The 18487-nt window shown below is 37.7% G+C and overlaps 2 protein-coding genes across 2 annotated transcripts; one reads left to right on the top strand and one right to left on the bottom strand.

The window, feature by feature from the left end:
* Positions 1-7321: 7321 nt before the first annotated feature.
* Positions 7322-11116, bottom strand: LOC129375476 (zinc finger protein 184-like). The gene is made up of 7 exons (XM_055054567.1): positions 10967-11116; positions 10390-10500; positions 10168-10263; positions 9806-9916; positions 8852-8969; positions 8573-8773; positions 7322-8489 (listed from the first exon to the last, which is right to left on the bottom strand). The coding sequence occupies exons 1-7, from the start codon at positions 11114-11116 to the stop codon at positions 7462-7464; spliced, it is 1815 nt and encodes a 604-aa protein (XP_054910542.1). The 3' UTR covers positions 7322-7461.
* A 922-nt stretch (positions 11117-12038) lies between these two features.
* tspan33a (tetraspanin 33a) lies at positions 12039-17193 on the top strand. The gene is given in 9 exon segments (XM_055054901.1): positions 12039-12318; positions 13780-13837; positions 13960-14084; positions 14932-14976; positions 14978-15007; positions 15227-15322; positions 15580-15708; positions 15808-15969; positions 16048-17193. Coding segments are annotated over 9 exon segments (849 nt in total). The 5' UTR covers positions 12039-12216; the 3' UTR covers positions 16150-17193.
* Positions 17194-18487: the final 1294 nt, after the last annotated feature.

Genomic DNA, 18487 nt, shown 5'->3' with positions numbered 1-18487 from the left:
AGTAGTTTTAACTAAATTCCAACATGTTGGAAAAGCTTTTGTCATCTGATGTCCCATTTTTATAAAAAAATAAATTACAGCTCACACAGAAACACCATAGTATATCAACATAGGCCCAAAAGATTTTTTTTCTTCTTGGATTTCCCATCACTGTCGTGCTCTACATGTGAAACAGAGCAGGTTTGTGGCAGCGGAGAGTATGCATAAACACACTGCCATACACTGCATCCTGTGCCAGTAACAGACTTCTGTCATTATTATGCAATCTAAATGTGAATGTTGAGTGGGTTTATATCTGCAGTGCTGTTAACGTCTTGTGTTTTTGATCATACCCTGAAGTCCAGGTCCTCACTTTCCCAAACTGCGGCTTCATTAAGATGACCTTAGCATTTCTCACAGTTAATTTGAACCCATCTGGAAACCCAAACTGAAAGTTCATTTCTTGCTCATTTATGTTTTAAGCTGTTTCAACTGAATGTCTCGGGTGGAGAGATATGGTTTGTTTGAATCCTGAGCAGCATTTAAATTCAGATAAAATAAGCACTGCCTATCATTGTGTCTTGGTTTCTGTTTTATTTTTTTTTTTGTTGTTGAAATAGTTTGGAAGACGCTACTCTTAAATATTTATACTCATCTACTGACAGATATGGGGACTGTCTCAATGACAGATGTTATATATACTGTAACTTATTTATGGTGAAAAACGTTCACTTCTTTTATCCTGACATATGCACAAAGCAGTATGTGCATATCAGAAGTGCCCCTCCAGACTTGCTTTGTGTCTTTCTTTTGCCAGTGTGAGAGATTCAGAGCCTTGTGGCGTCCCGGCGTGAAGTCAAGCAGCATTGCCGTTAGCGTGACCGTTGAGGTGTTGCGTTGCAGTATAACGATATAAGCAGGTGGGAACCTGCAATCCACAAGATATGCAAAAACAATGCAATAACAATGACTGTGTACAAAGTTCCTGAAGTAAACGTGTGTGAAAGTCTACAAAAAAAAAAAAAGTTGAAAATTTGCTTCAAGTCGTGTCATTTTCTCATTAACTCGGTGGTTTCCACATTACAAAAAAATCTAAAATACTTGAAATCAGGTACATTACAGTGCAGTATAGTTAAGTTGTATTTATCTGTCTTTTGTCACACTAGAGTTTTGGTTGAATCTGACCTGCAACCAGTGTTTTTTTTTTGCTGCTGAATAACAATCTAGTTACACCCGAGTCACAGTGAAAAAATATTCTTTGTTTTTCGATAAGCAGAAACACGCAGCTCGCTTCATGTTCCTGTCTCGACCCCTTTCTGGATTTGTCTGTTTTGCTTTTTAGGTGTATTTCTGAATGAGTTAAACTCTTTTCTTCAAATTCATTGGCATCGAATGAAGCCTGCATGTTGAGTAGTTGTTTCATACTCATCACCTTGACAAACAGTAGCGTTTTCTACCTATAGTGCACATTACAACATTGGACTTGTGGCAGAGAGATATCTGGAAGATGATTTTGCATATCTTGTGTCTTATGGGGCTTGATTTATACTTTCTGATGCCCTGAGAAACCGAAAGAGACATTAGTACACAGAATACATTAGCTCCCAAGCCTGAACAGGCGTTTCTAACACGAGTTTTATTTTGCTTGTCTTTAATAATTTGCTCCGCAGGCCTATAGAAGATGAACCAGTGGCAACTGTTTCTATTAAAAGGACCAAAAAGTTCATATTTTCTTCATAAAAATATTTTTTATCAGGTCAACGGTAATTATGTTAAGTGGCGAACATGACAAATTTGCATGATTACTACACATATTAATCGAAAACACTGTAATTTGTTTCTGTTTTTTTGTGCTGGTTCCATCCACCAAAGGAAAACTATGGACCCGTTACATTGTTAATCCCGTTCCGACTCCTGCGTTTCATGAATCCTTGTTGTCTTTATGTACATTTGGAGTAGCAGTGCATCAGACTGATTTATTCAGTCCATGCTTTGATGATGATTCCTCCCTCTGCAGGTCAAAGTGAAATAATATACTGAAGTGAACGCAAAGATTGATCAATGCTTGCTTTTCTCCCTACACCGCTTTTGGCAGAATGATGACAATCTGGCGATTGATGACAATGGGAAGGCTATTTTGGAAAATCCTTGAGGGAATGATATTTGGAACTTTTTGCTTAAGTTCTTACATGGTGGAATATTTATAAAAATAACATTCACATGCATGAGGCTCTCTCTCTTTAGAGGTATAAAGTATTGGTCTTATATAGAGGATTATATCTTTTGTCTCACCACTAGCTAAAGATTGTATATTTTTATATACTATATATAGCAAAAATGTATACAAATATAAATATTTAATCACAAGAATGTCAAAATAAGGAGCAGGAAGGGGACCTATTTGAGAATGTATTTGGATTGGATCTCTTATTTGGGCCTAATAATAGGTGGTGTTCCCATTGCGTTGACTGTGTTTTTAGCCAAAAGTAAAACTTGAAATAATATGGTTTTCTGAAGAAAAATATAACATTGTTCATTGTTGCACATGATAAGCTTGCAAAGAGAAACAAGATTGTTCGCAACATTTCTGGAAATTTTTGAAAATATTGCGTATTGGAAGGTTTTCATGGGAATTGATGCTAATAAACAGAAAATTAGGGACATAAGTAAAAATATTTTCCATAGTAGACATACATAAAACATATGTTAGTTAAACAATAATACCCTACCTTAAATCGATACAAAAATACAATCAAAATTTTAAGTAGTACAACGAATCAAATGTATGACTTTAATATTCTGGTGCTCTGGGGTCAAATATGTGACCTTAATTCAGTTCAGATCCGTTATCCATAATGGTCCAGGGTTTTTCCCAAACTAATTTTCTTGTTGAAACGCAAACATTGTAGTTTTTTCAAACTCACTTCTACAAATTACTGTTAATTTCCATGGAGAGTTTCCAACTTTGAAAATTTCTGATCTTTTGCAACTACTTTTGTGTAATTTATATAGAAAGTAATCTGAGGATTCTGATAACCATTTGAATCATTCTGCAGCATTTCAGATTTTTCAGTCCTACAAGTACAGCGAAATGTTGGGTTAGAAAAAGACTAAGTGAAAACAGGGGAGGTCGATCACCATCAGCGTTTCAACTTTGATAAAAAATAAATTAATTAAAAAAAGGAGGCCCTTTGTTTAAATGTTAAACATTACGATATTCACGGACCTGAAATCTAACATGCTTTTGCTTGCATTTGTCTTGGACAACCTACCAGCAGCCTGTCAACACAGGTCAAGGTCTGCTCATAAACCCCAACTGTAGCACTGAGAGACACGTCTCTACAGAAGTAATCCTACATCAGCAAAACACGCATTATCCGAGCAACAAACCAAAAAATAAAAAAATCAACCTCTAAAGGACTAGATTTCCATATATTGTGAATAACCATAATTCTGTAGCTTCTATGCTTATCTTCCAAGATGAATTTGGAGGACTTGAACTACATCTGTATAGATTTTTATCTGCATTTTTTGCAGGCTCGAACGCAACATACATGTAGTTTAGTGTCTGGCTAGTTGATCTTAGCTTCACGCCGATATGATGCTACTGCTGCTTTTTACCTGTCTACAAGTTCCAGATATAGAATCAGAATAAATTGTGTTATGTTAAAAGTTTTAAAAGAATATTTCATGTTTTTAAAGAACATGTTGGGTCGATCCCAAGAATGAAGTTTGAGCAGATTTTCTTCTGGCAAAGGTGATCTGAATGTAGTTATGTTTCTGTGACAGAAAGATCTGATGAGGGTCTGAATGCTGATAGAGGGAAGCTGCTGTATATTATTTTAAATCACATACAATCTTAAAGTATGAAGAGTTTTCCATTTTTGCAAGCATGAGGCTGGGAGAGAATTTTCCTCGCATTCCCTTAATGTGGATCTACCATTGTTGCAACTGAAGTGCTTTATATTTTTCTTGTAAATCAAAGTCTTTGTTGTTCATGGGAAAATCATGACAAAATATTTTAAGATTGCTATTTTGAATAGAGATTTTATTATCTTTTCTAGGTAAATTTAGCATAGTCTGTTGATGAAAAAGTAATCTAATTAAAAACACTGATTCTTCTGTTTTTCGGAGGCCAAAAAGAAACATCTCTGTGTTTGCTATACAGATATTATTTTGATTATATTGATGAAGCAGACAGAAAGAGGGCAGAAAGTAAAATATAGATATATTATATATATATATATATATATTTTAATTAAACTGATGTATTTTAGATATTAAAATTATAGAAGGGTATCAAAATTACAAAATGTAAAATGACAGCTTGATGCAGGGTGCTGCATTCTGTTGTATGATTTTGATGTTTAAATAATAATAATAATAATAAAACGAAACCAGGTTTTCAGTTCCCATGTTGAGAGTTTTGGAATTGTGCAGATGCTGGCTTTTTTTCTATTTTAGACCTAGAGGGCAGCAGTGTCCCTGGTTTTATCATCAACAAGATGCTTCCATTAAATTGACACTAATAAGTTCACGTTTTGCAAAGATATCTTGTTGTCGTTGTTGCTTGTGCACAAAAAAAAAAAAGAATCTTACTTATGTGTTTATTGATAAAACAAAAGTACAGGTGAGAGCAGTGCAGGATTCTACAGAAACTGTATTGTGATGATGTATGGCAGGTATGCAAGACTAACACATAAAACCACTTAATTTGCAATCTGTAAAATATGCTTTGGTTTATTATTTGGGGGTGAAGGATTGTCTGTTTCGCCAGTGTGGTACTTCTTTACTGAGCATATCAGAGGTTGGTAGTGATGAGCTGCCTGCATCCTTTTTCTCTGGAGGCAACAGAAGAGATTTGCTGATTAAAGTGATTTAATCAGCATGCAGAATAACTATGTATAAATCACTCATTGTGTAGCAGCACATACATCAGCACCTTTATGTCAACAGGATGACTGTTTTAATAGGTCGTTGAGAAGCCTTGTGCTTCTTCCTTTGATTTGTTGGTATTTTTTATGGTTATGCAAACAGAGTAAACCCCAAAATCTTGCAATCCTCACTAATGTGGCACAAACATTGCTTTTTTTAAGAAGAAAAACAAAAAAAGAATTACATCCAAACCCTCTGTCATTTGTTACTGAAGAAAATAAAATGTACGTGTAATGCAAATCGGTGTATTAGACCCCAGAGGCATATAGGAGCAGCTTTGCAAAGCAGCAGCAGTTCTCATCCTCATTAGAATTGAATGTTTCTGCTTGCATTTTGTCTCTTACTGCTGATTTTACACACAAGAGCTACTTTATGTTGCACTAAAAATAATTTTTAAAATCCACAAAAGTATCCCTTGAATGTTGGAGACGGTGATTATCTCACTGGAAATATTTAGGGTGAGACAATGGAGTGAAATCACAGTATTTCTTAGCCCCCACATGTCACTTAGGTCTCTGCAGGTTTCTCTTTTTAGAGCACAAAGAGTTAGGTACAAATAGGCCTTGTGTGTCTATGTGACGCATATTTATTAGTGATTTCTTCTAGTCGTCGTTAACAGTAGGAGATCCACAGCTCCATGTGAGGTAAAGGTTAAGGAAAGTTCTTTTTCATTCCTTCATCACCCGAGTGAATGACTGAGGTGTGTGGGTCTGCTCTCCTGTCATCAGCAGTGTCTTGTGGTCTTATTTGTGTCTTCAGTTGCTACTCATGCAAAGTGTTAAAGGGCCATTACTGGTAGGACTGAGCAATTTGTCTTTATTCATCTGAAAAATGTTTCTCATTGCTCTATTTTCCTTCGGAAGACCAATTTGTTGTAATGTTACTCAAGGCGCTACTGTTAAATGTGATATTAACAGCACTATTTATGGTCTAAATAATGAATTAGAGTATGTTATTGTGCTTGGTAGCTTTGGAGGCAGGTGGCCATTTTTGTAGTGCTTAAACATAAGCCACTCCCCCTGCACAGCAGGTGGGATTTCATTGATACCAATTTTGCAAAGTGACACTGGCCCAACATATTTTAGTTTCTTTACATTTGTCATTTGGTCTCTTAGTGATGACTGCATGGTGTCTTAGTTTACACACCCTTATTTTCTTCTTCTCTTTCTTTTTTTCTAAAGATAAATTCTTTTCTTTTTTTTATTCTGTCAATTTAATTTAGGTATTAGAAAGGGAAAGAATACAAATTAAATAAATCAGAATATTAATTCAATCACTTTTTCTACTCCTATTTTCCATAAAAATTAAAGTAAAAAAAATATATTAAAAAAAGTTTATTTGTAAATAAGTTATGTACAGTTTGTATCTGTAACTTGTCAGTCTGTCATTGGTGACAGAGTCTGTCTTGCTTATAACGCACGCTACCAGTAAATAAAAAAGGAAAAAGTATATTTAGACTGTATGGTCCCTTGAAGCAAGTTTTAAATTAATATCTGATGTATATTCCTGTAACATTGCATTTTTATCTGAGGAATGATGTTATTAAAAAATTGCAAATAAATTGCATTTCCTACAGCTGTTTTGCTTTTCCTTCCATGTGTCACGCTGATGGTCGGCAGGCGTTAGGTGTAGACTGAGCGATGTGATCAGCTCTCAGTTGGAGGATTAGAAAATATTACCAAACCTAAAGTTTGCAAATAGTCAACAGAAAACAGTCCTTCTCTATAAATTGTTTTCAGTTGAGATCACCGCCACAATGCATTTATTTTTACCGCCAAAATAAAAATACTGTTTTAAATTCAGTCGCACACATCTATTTTCTCAATATTTTGCACAACAACCCTTTAAAAAGTAATGGCTAATTTTGGATATTCTTCCAGAAGATTCTCAAAACAGCTTACTGGAGTTTTGGCCCTTTCCTCCAAACAAAAATTGTGTGTCTGAGTGAGGTTTGTGTTCGTTGCTCCCACATCTTTACATTTCCACAACCTTCTATGAGCAACGTCTGGCTTTTCTCCGCCACCCACCGGACTGTAGACATGGATGATAGAATTTATCAATATACATAACGTGTGTGTGAGCGTGTATATACATACATAAACCTTGGATTTTTTTCTTTATCTAATCGATTTCTAACAGATTGATTATAGAAAGTACTTTTTGGCAAAATAAAATAAATCCAAATAATTAGTTTGTCAAAAGGCTGCCAAGCAAAGAAAGGCATTAACTGTGTGAAAGCTTTCTTTGATTTAAAGAAAGATTGAATCAATCTTTCAATCATTATGAGACCTGGCAAAACAGGCAGCCATTTTACTCAGGGAATTTTTGAAGTATTCATATTAGTCAGGATAGCAGTTTCACTTTTCACTCAGAAAGAAAAAAAAGAAGACAATTCAATGGGAAGGCATCAACTAGTAAATGTATTTTAATAGGTTCCACAACAGACTGCAATTACTAACACAGTGTTTTACTGACCATATCATTAAAAATCTTCCAAACGATCCTGAAAACCATAGTTTCAAGTGTTGTGTGACCAAAGTCAAACCGCTAGCAGTCCGGTTTATGAGTTGCCATGTGTCTTTTCATATTCCCCTGCTGGGAGAATTCCCGGTCACAGTTTGGACACTTGAAAGGCTTGACCCCGTTGTGGCTGAGAGAGTGCCTCTTGAGACAGTTCAGGGTAAGGAAACGTTTGGGGCACTCCGCGCACAGGTACGGACGATCCCCTGTGTGAGAGCGCGTGTGGACGACGAGGTGACCCTTGCTGGAGAAGCCCTTCCCACAGTGGATGCAGGTGTACGGCATCTCACCCGTGTGCGACCGATTGTGCAGCCGCAGCTCCCCGGACGAGAGGAACGCCTTTCCGCAGGTGGTGCACAGGAAGTTCCTTTCACCCTTGTGCATCTGCATGTGTCTGATGAAGCCGTTTTTGCTGAAGTGTCTTTCACAGATGTCGCAAAAGTTGGTAGGACCTTCATGCAGGCGCTCGTGCTGCTTGAGAGAATAGCGGCATAAGAATCCCTTATTGCATTCCTTACAGGTGAACTCTCGGCCTCTTTTGTGAAGTCTCTGATGATGATAGTACCCAGACTGGCTTGTAAATCCTTTCTCGCAATCAATGCAGCTGTAGCGGAAGGAGTGAAGCTTCATGTGTGTCTTAAGCTGGTTAGGATGTTTATATCTCTTCTGGCACGTTGGGCATTTGAGTTCTTCTTCTGTGAGGCTTTTCTTCACAGGTCGCGTACTCAGGAATCTTTTATCTTCCCCTGTTGGCTCTTTCCGTTTCCGCCGACTTTTGTTTTTCGGTCCGTCCTTCTTCTGGTCATGTTCCCCCTTTTTGTCAACACTGTCTTTCTGTTTGGCTCTCTGTTGGTTCTTTAGGTTGTCTTCAGCTGTCTTGTTTTTACTTTTCATCTCCTGGCTTTTCAGCTGATTTTTGTTGACCTTTTTAACTGCCTTGGTGTTCTGAATAGAAGCTGCCCACTGCTGCTGACGCTGGATGTTCTTTCGAACCGTCCTCTGTATGGGTTGTGCGCCTGGACTCTTGGTACAAATGAATAAACGAGAGAGAGACCCTGAAAACACCAGAAAGGACATACCAGTTCAGTGGGATAAATAAACATGTCAGATCAGAGAGTTTTTCTGGCCTTCAGCTGACCTGATTTATTTTTGGGCACCCAGTCTTCTGATGTGTCATCCAAGCTCTGATTCGAGTCTTCCTCTAAGTCCTCTAGCGCCAGCGTCTCTTCATCACTGTCGAATTTATCATCGTCTTCTTCATCATCCTCACTGAACTGATCGGTTTGAGTTGAGAGGGCCAGCGTGGATAATATTACATCCTCTTCAGTGCTTGAAGAAACTGCTAAAGAGAAACTTCTTAAGCACTAGAGTCACTTCAGATGAAGAAAAATAAGAGAGAGCAAATCCTTGATCTCACCTGAACTGAGAATCCCCAGCTCTCTGTGATGGAGCAGCAGAGTCTTCAGAGGAAAAGGTTCAGATAGATGATGTCCAAGGTCTTCTGAAGTAGATGACTCATTGAGCCAATTTGCAGTCTAAGAGACATGCAGGTAGCGCAGTGATATTCACTTACGGACTCCATTTAAAAAGGCTGATCAGAATGAAATCATGTTTTCTGATTTTTTTTTTTTTTCTCCACAACCTTTGTTGGCCTTTAGCACCACTTTCATAATAGACATACATAAATTTTGAGCATTAAGCGCATCCTACAAAATATTGTTTCCACTGAGTGCAAAAATTAATGTTGCAATCGATGATGATTGTGTTTTGGTATGTGCTGCAGCTCTACTGAAAAGGTTTGCATTTCATATAAGATTGTTTTTATTAAACTGAACAGATATTTATCATTTGTATGACTACTTTAGCAGCACACGTGTCAAGGTTGAAACAGTTCCAGCTGCATAAGGGAAGGACAGATTTCCAGTTTTAAAAAGTTATGGCTTCAAAACCACTGAAATTTTCTGTCATTGTTTTTCCTAGATTTTTTTTCAATTAGATGCCAGCAAAGGCCTAAGCCTATGCTCCCACCTTGTTCTTGTGCATACAGTATATGTCAGCTAGCTAAAGCTAAGACTATTATAGTTTTCCATTAACTCTAAGAAAGACAGTTTTGTTGGGAAGTAATCCAATTGTGAAAATCACAGAGTTGTGGTGTGGAAGCTAAAAGAACATCATCACACAAAGCAGCATTTTGCAAACCATAAGCAGTAAGCAGCGTACTGCAGGCTGGCTATTTGAGGAGACGTTTTTTTCTTGATACTGCAATATAAATTGTGTATTTTTCCAAGGTTTTCATACTGAAAAACTGCATATAGGCACTGGCAAATGCAGATACATGACTACTCCTCTTCTGTAGAGACTTTGAGCATACCTGCTGCAGGTCTGGTATAGGCAACAGCTGCTCCAGTCTTGACAGAAGCAAAGATACAAGCTGTTGGATCCGCTGGTTGAAGGCCAATCCATAATGATCAGGAAAAACCTCCTACACACATAACCAGAGGAGCAGATTTAATTTCATTTGACAAGCTTGTAATGTGATAAATAAATAATTGCTACTAGACACATTAACATGATTAAATCAGGTGCTATTTACATCCTCTTATAATTGGTTTTCAGATTACTGTGCAAAAGCTATGTCTGAAAAAGCTGAAATAATTTGGTATTTTTTTCTGATGTATAATCTCTGATCTGTTCTTGGAAAACTTAGTTACTTTAATGTTTAAATGAACTCACTTGGAAGAACAGTTCCTTTTCTAAGGGAACATTCAAAATGTTCTGCACCAAGCTTGCAAAGTTACTATAGGAAGTCTTCAGAATATCAGAGCTTTCCTGTCAAGAGATGGGCACAGAAAAGTTAGCAATTACCTCAATGTCTTTTTAAAAAAAATATATATATATGTATATTATCATTACAATAATAACTGAGTAATGCGAGAGCTTTCTTTAAAGGCTCACCATGTGTTCATTGTTGCTCAGTTCCAGGCAGCAGGTGTGGATTTTATCCAGGTGGCCTTGGATCGCCTTGATGTTAGCTACACCGTTGCCCCGGCACAACTCCAGGACAAACTGCAGCAACACAACGATCAGAGCGGAGTTATCAGGACAGAGAACGGGAAACATCAATAAAGCTGCAAGCATGTGACAAATGGAAAAACTGCAACAAAGAATCCTACACCCATGATAAATCAGAAAGTTAACCCCATTTCAAATACGGGCTTTTTATACTTTAGGATATGATGAAATAATCTAGTCTGCTTTCAAGTTCACAAAAACATAAAATCTGCATGTTGTCAAATAAAAACAAAGCCAAAAAGTAAAAATTGTTTAGAAAACAAAAAGTGCGCCTGTGCTCCTTCCACAGGTTTTAAGTCAATAAAACAATTTGTTGCTTCAATAATCTTCAGTGAGTGTGATCGCCTCTATACAAGCACAGATCACACAGTAACTCATAAACATGGAAGAAGTAAGAATACTAAGCTCTCAGTTAACTCTCCACCTCATCAGACATCCAAGTCTAAAGTATCTTCCTCACCCTCGCTCTGAGGCCCAGGACGAGCTGACCCTTCTGACTGGGACTGAGAAGCTCCGGCACGATCTCGGTGACCAGGTCGATGAAGTCCAGCAGCTTCTCGTACTGGACGGCGCTGTCCTGCTGCACCGCTTTCCACACGAAGGCAGACATGAGCCTCACAGGAACCAGCAGCTGCAAGGAGGCTGGAGGAAGCGGGGAGCCTAAAGGGGACATTAGGGTCCGAGGGTTAAAAGCAAGTGCATCCACCTCTCGACACAGAGGAGAAGATGAGCTAAAACTAGCGTTGCAATTAACACCTTTGGAAATCAGCCGTATTTATAAAAGTAGCAAAACCAGCGGGGATGTGGGTGTAATTATCGAACAAACCTTTGCCACTCCGCACCATGTTGGGGGTAATGGAGACGTCTGAGCGAAGAAAGCAAAATATAATTTCACGTGAAACTCGCAGAGGCTCCAACAACAACAACTTCCGGATACGCAAATGTTCTTCTTCTCGTTGTGGCGACGAGCACACAGCAGTGCGACGCAACACCGCCACCTACCGGTGACCACTGTCGATCAGAACATACATACATACATACATACATACTACATACATACATACATACATACATACATACATACATACATACATACATACATACATACATACATACATACATACATACATACATACATAATATATTCTGGAGAAAGTGTAAGGCATTAACGCTTCTGTAAGGTGCACTTCTTTGCACACATTAATAGTGAAACTGAAAGAAAGAAAGAAAGAAAGAAAGAAAGAAAGAAAGAAAGAAAGAAAAGAAAGAAAGAAAGAAAGAAAGAAAGAAGGAAAAAGAAAGAAGGAAGTAAGGAAATTGAGCATAACAATTAAAATGAAAACAATGGATTTTCTACTCTCTACAGACCTTTAACTACACTTTTTAGAGGCACTATCTCTTTTATTTTTTAGATTTTTTTCGCAAAAATTAAATGAATAAGTCGAAGCAACAAGCCATCCACTTGTGGGGGAGACTCCGTCTGCACATTGTTTGCATCATGTGATCACCTGTGAAGGCGTGAGACGGAAACTGAACACCCACTGCTGACAAGCCCAGTCAGATTTGACTGTCTCTGCTTGGAATCTGTCGGTCACTGGAGCAAAGCAGCTTTCAGACGCCATCATTATGCTTATGACTACGAGCTTCGACTTCCACGAATGCGTTTTTGTTTTTGTGCGCAAACGTGGTTGAAGCAGCAGGGTCAGAGCCATGGGAGGAAACCGCAGGGGCGCAGCGGGATCCGGCGAGGATTTCACCTTTGTCAGCTCAGTTCTGAAATACCTGCTGTTCTTTTTTAATTTCATTTTCTGGGTGAGTGATCAAAACCACTTTGATCTCTTTTGTGTGTTAAGTTAATCACTCATCTTGCAATCACAAAATGTGGTTATGCAAAAGCAGTCATTTTAGTAAGGCACTTGGCAAGATCTTTAAAACAGTTTAGTTGTTTTGATGTTGTTAGTTTTGTTTTGTTTGTTTTTAGTTACTTTTTAACACAGGTAGGGTCAGGATACAGATTGCACATACTCAACTCTAAAATGACCTTTACATTTACCTTAAATATGCCAAACAGTCAGCCTTGCAGAACCAAGACTATATTTTTTTCATAATATAAAGAAGCTCAATTTTTTTAAAACTTGAGCCAAATGGGCTCGATGCTTAGAAAGTTGGCAAATTGTCACACTTCTTTCATTTGAGTCCAAAGAAATTACATTTCTTCTTTATTGCAAAACTTCATCAAATAATTTACCCATAATATTCACTGCACTTCTGCCTGATCTGAAATTTCACAATTCAAATGCATCTGAATGTAGATAGTGGAAGTGAAACTCCCTGCAGTGTGTCTTGCAAAGTTCATACAAAGGGTTTCGGCATCAGGTGAACTTTTGCAGCCTTGTCTGAGGTGGTTTGTTGTTCCAGATTAAACTTGCTGAGATTTAGAGACTTTTTGTTTGTCTTTCTGCTGCATGGGCAGAAAAAAGTCCCCACAAAATGTTGAGTTGGGAGGGGAAGCCCAAATCTGACATGACCTTTCAGGTGTGCCCCTCTGAAAAGAGATCAGTCTTTATTAATTTGGATTCAGCACTCTCGGTAAGCACGACTCGCGGCTGTTTCAGTAAGATAAGGATGTGTGAGAACTTGAAGCTTGGAATGCGTTGTCATTTCTGCTGCCTCAGTTATGTCGGATTCTGTGTGCTCCGAGCAGAGGTTTGCTGCTCCACGACTGCACCTTTTTCTAATCTTGACTGTTCAGTTTTTGTCAATTTTTAAGATACTTGTTTTTACACTTTCCTAAACATGTTCCAAACCCACCTGTGTGCTTCGGGTGTCATACTTGGTCTGTTTGCTGTGCCGTCACAAAACAAGGGAGAGAAATAATGTCCTTCCTAACAAGGCTCCAGTCTCTATGGTAATTGGATCCATGTCATTCAGGGTGGACAGGGTTTGTTCCTGAACTCTTTCTTTTATTCCGTCAAGAATGGGAGACGAGAGCTAAATAAGATGCTTTATTACCGATGGCGGAGACAGGATTTCGCAACTTTGCGTACTTTAATTGGGAAGAAATGGGATAGTTTTGGAATATTTCATCAGTGATTCATTAAATATGATTCATAAACTCCCCCTGCACATCTTTCTTGTTACGAAGAGGAAGTGTCTAGATGGCGCCACACCCGACAAGTTCAAGCACATAGAAATAGTTTTCAACAGCTGCTCTGACGAATGTTCTCCTGTTTTCTGTGTGATTATTTATTTATTTTTCATGTTCGCTTACAGATAATCTCCCTGGTCTTGGTGGCAGTCGGCGTTTACGCCCGTACAGCAAAGTATGCGGGTAAATTGTCGCACGTACCTGCTGGGATTCGGTACTGGGTCTCCGCTGTACTTCAAGAGGCACAAGGATGGAGCAGCCTCTGTAACGGGAAGCAGATGAAATGTCTCCATCTTTGTTTGCAGAGGCAACCCTGGCATCTCTGTCTGTGGATCCCGCTGTTATGCTGATGATTGTGGGAGTCCTGATGTTCCTGGTCACCTTCTGTGGCTGCGTGGGTTCGCTGCGAGACATCTGCCTCCTGCAAACAGTACCTGGGTTTTAAATACTCTAATCCATTTTATTAATCTAAGACTTAAAACTGTTTTATTTGGGGGGGGGGAAATGCATGCACCCAAATATATGCAGTGAAATACAATGCTTTGCAAGAGTATTCATGCTTTTTCCCCCCCCTATTGTTGACACATTAAAGCCACAAATTTGAAGTGTAAAGAAAGGGATTTATTTCAAATCTTATTGCAAATAAAAACCTGAAAAGTGTGGCAAGCTTAAGAGTTGCCTTTGCCAGCTTTGCTGATGTTTTTGCCTTTTTGTTTTTCTTAGCCTGTCAGTATAATTGGACAACCAAATCTTTGCAAGCCTACCGTTTTCATTTCCAGTTTTCACTATGTCTGTGGACGTCGGATGAGACGTCCAAACCTTGCTATGCTGTTCTGTAATCTAATCTGATAGCTTTAAATTTCCCAGGAACATTCTCCATGATCTGCCTGGTATATGTTCACGACTTATTTTTGTTCCCTAATGAGTTTGAACAAAGTTCTGAGGCTTTCCAAGGATGCATGTGTAGAAAACAAAAATACTGCTAGCTATATGCAAACATATAGCTAGTACAAATCCTTTTATTTGACCAATAAATGACAATTTGTGGTTGAAAGGTAGGAAAATGTAGAAAAGTTTTAGGTGTTGAGTGCAGGCACTGTACAAGGTCATCATGTAAGTGATTAACTTACATTAAGTTAATTGATATAAAATGGTAAAATAAATTTACAGATATATATATATATATATATATATATATATATATATATATATATATATATATATATATATATATATATATATATATATATATAATTTTTTTTTCTTTACCGTCCTAGTTCTGTATCTTCCTGGTGGTGATTTTCATACTCCAACTGGCTGCTGGGTGTTCTGGGCTTCATCTTTTCAAATAAGGTAATCAAGCAATTAATTAATTAAATGTGAGCATAGATTTATGTCGATTAAAAGCAAATTCATAGAGACTAACTGAAGTAGCTTGTAAAATCATGTTGCTCTAGAAAGGCGTTTTAATCTGGTCAAAATTTAGTTTTTCCACGTTTTGACCATTTTGACCAGATTTCTACGTCTGAGATTTTTTTTTTTACTTCTTTCTTTATTTTTTTTACCTTCAAGGCAAGACAGAAAGTGACAGAAGTGATCAATGATGCAATCGTTCACTACAGAGATGACGTCGATCTGCAAAATCTTATAGACTTCGGCCAAGAAGAGGTGAGTGTTTCGTCAAAATTGTGTTTTGAACTCCTGCAGCAGAGGCAGAACCGGAGGAGTGTCTTACTTTGGTCAGATGGGGTATTTATTTCATCAGAATCAACTAGCATTGGATTTTCGATGTTACTTTAAAATAATCTGGAGGAAAGAACATCTTGTACGTAAAAGATGAAATATCCTGTATGCTTCACTTGCATAAAAGAAACAAAAAAAATCATATTTCTCTATTTATTTATTTTTCCTCTCCTCCTCCTCAGTTTGGATGCTGCGGTGCTACAACATACCTTGACTGGACCAATAACATCTACTTCGATTGTAACCAATCAAACCCCAGCAGAGAGCGCTGCTCCGTCCCCTTCTCCTGTTGCATCCTCTCTAGAAACGAGGTCACTCCGATAAAATGGAGACACATTCAAATCCTATGTTTTTCTTCAGTGTTTCTGTTGTATTTTCAGTTTTAGACATAAGGATGTCTCTCTGTGCAGAGTGTAGTCAACACCATGTGTGGCCAAGGCATGCAAGAACGTGAATTCGGTGAAGCTGGCAAAGAAATTCACACCAGTGGCTGCATAGACATGCTGGTTGACTTTATCCACAGCAACATGTTCATACTGGGCGGCATTGCACTGGGACTGGCAATACCAGAGGTACACATTGGAGCAGTAAGAGCATCAACACTTGATCTTGCTGCAGCCAAATGTTCATTCTTGTTTTCTCTCTTGCAGCTGGTGGGGATGTTTTTGTCTCAGTTTCTGATCAATCAGATCAAAAACCAGGTTGAACTGCAACAATACAACCTCAAGCACAGCTCTGACCCATGGAGCTGATCCTGGATCAGATTTTTTGCGATATTTAGCAACACATAGGGACTCGGTACAAACAAGCCTGTGTTTGACGATGTGACACTTTGCTGCCACCTTCTGGACAGTCAAGGGGCTTGCATTTATCACACTGCACTGATAGAACTTATTTTTTTACTCTTCATTTGTTTTCAGTGGGAAATTTTAAGGTCTTCATTTTATTATGTCTTGTAAATACCTGAAGATTGTTTGATTTCGGCATTCAAGCTGTTTACTCTTAGAAATCATATTTAGGTGACTTCTTTAATGCATCTGAGGTGTTGGAGATGTTGTGTTTTCCATTCTATTTTTTTCTCTTCTTTTAGATACCACATATAGCATTTTTGTTTTCTGTCATAATGAATGTAAATGTTTCACTTTGGGAAAGTTTTGTTCCTACTCTGAATGAATGTTGTTCTATGACTAATGAGTAATGCCTACGAGAAAAAAAAAAAAAGAATGGACATGTAATTTCAAGCATGATCAAAGTACATTTTTCCTTTCACCATGTTCCAAAAGGAGTAGGGGAAAATAAAAACCCTGACTTGCAAAGACTGCTCACACTCTTTGCAATTTTATCATTTTTTGTTTTATTCAGAAAACAAATAAAGCAGAAATACATGTTCATATGTATTTCAACAGGGATAGTTGTATATTCCCATTTGTTTCTTTATGATTACCAAACAGCATATGATTTGTTTTCTTCACATTTGAAGAGACCAGATTATTTTTATCAAACCAGTATATAAATTTGTTGTTTTTCTTTTTGTGACCACATCCAAAAGCTCATTAAATTCCAACCTAATGTTAAAATGTAAAATTTTCTTCTTTTTCAGCTTTTGTTCAATTTTTTTTTCTGTTCAGTTTGTTTTTTATTATACTATTCTAGCTCATCTCTGGTGTTCATATTGTTGTGGTCACTTTTTATGGTCAGCCAGCTGACATGTGTGCACTGCTACAGGATAACAAGGCTTTGCTTTTAACACATCGCAGTTCCACATTGATGCTTATTAAAACACGCTTCCCTGATAATTCTTGGCATGGTTCTTTGATCATTTTTCTTTGACAGCTAAGTCTTGTGTTTACGTGAGTAGATTTTTAGTCTGACCGTTAACTGCAAACAGTCTCCTCATTTTTAACAACTCTCTGATGGCTGAACATAAAACAGAAAGCACTACGGCCTCCTGTCTCCATTTCAGCCTCGTCTTCCAGTTAAAGAAAACAAACTCTTAAGCTGAAACATGATGCTCGTAATCTTTAGGAGCAGAGGCGGTCCTGTATGTACAACCGGCCTTGACGCACTTCCCCAATCTAAACATTACATTTGTCCGTGTGTTAACAGTTGCAGTGCTACCCTTACCGCTCAGCGGTCCACTCGCACAAACAAATGTTGTGATTTAGTGGGGAAACTGATGAAAACGTGACGTCTTTGTGGCTGCCTCTCATTGTGGTGAATGTGATTTGACTTGTGTATGTGTGTGTGTTGATCTGCACTGCACCGTAATGCGTGTGGTCTTGCTCTTTTTTTTGTTTTTGTTTTGGGGTTGTTGTTTTTTTTTGGTTTTTTTTTTGCAGCCTCTGACTTACTCATATCTGCTTTGGAGGACTTTTAAGAGGCTCAAACACACACATTTTCTCGTTCAATACAGAGTATGCAGCTAACTCAACCATGTTTTACCAGAAGAGAAGAAACAAGCAACTTAAAATCCTGTAGATATGCACACATGCTCTGTCGCTAACAATTGATGAAAATAGTCTTGTGTAGCCACCTTAAGCATGAGATTGACAGTTCAGTTGATTTTCAGCTTCCCGAATAAAAATGTTAGAAATTTTGTGCTATGGATTTGGTCAGATCAAACAGACATTCATCATATTATTTGAGCGTGGTGCCAATGATCTCCAGTATAAGAAAACTCCACTGTTCTTCCTGAAAGTCTGTAAAAAAAAAAAAAAAAAGATAGTTTTCCAAAACCAAGGATATTTGAATATGGGTTTCAAACAGCATATGCATATCTTGAAAAGTATTGCAAGGATCCACTAATAAAACAAAATGTAAGCGTGATTTTATAAGAAATGGTTTCATTTTGTTAAATTAATAATCAGTTCAACAAATAAAATAACAAAATTTTTAATTGTGTTTATGAAGCTGAGTTTATTACATTGCATTTTAAACTCATCTTACAGTTTTTTTTAGTTTGCAGGAGGTTCTCAGTATTCTGACTGTGATTAACTTGCCACGCAATATTTGTATTGACATGTAACAGACTTCATCATTCACCAGCTTCTGTTCTTTGAAGAAAATATCAATTAAGGTTTAGCTGGTGCA

The sequence above is a fragment of the Poeciliopsis prolifica genome, unplaced genomic scaffold (genome assembly GCF_027474105.1).
Source record: "Poeciliopsis prolifica strain line A6 unplaced genomic scaffold, Auburn_PproV2 SCAFFOLD040, whole genome shotgun sequence".
Classification (NCBI taxonomy): Eukaryota; Metazoa; Chordata; class Actinopteri; order Cyprinodontiformes; family Poeciliidae; genus Poeciliopsis; species Poeciliopsis prolifica.
The sequence above is the reverse complement of the archived record's forward strand: the minus strand, read 5'-3'. Positions and strand labels throughout refer to the sequence as shown.

Coding starts and splice junctions, on each gene's coding strand:
- LOC129375476 (XM_055054567.1), bottom strand. CDS start 11,116: ATGTCTGCCTTCGTGTGGAAAGCGGTGCAGCAGGACAGCGCCGTCCAG. Junction 10,501..10,966: donor TCCTGGGCCTCAGAGCGAGG/GTGAGGAAGATA, acceptor GTGTTGCTGCAG/TTTGTCCTGGAGTTGTGCCG. Junction 8,774..8,851: donor GCTGGGGATTCTCAGTTCAG/GTGAGATCAAGG, acceptor TCTCTTTAGCAG/TTTCTTCAAGCACTGAAGAG.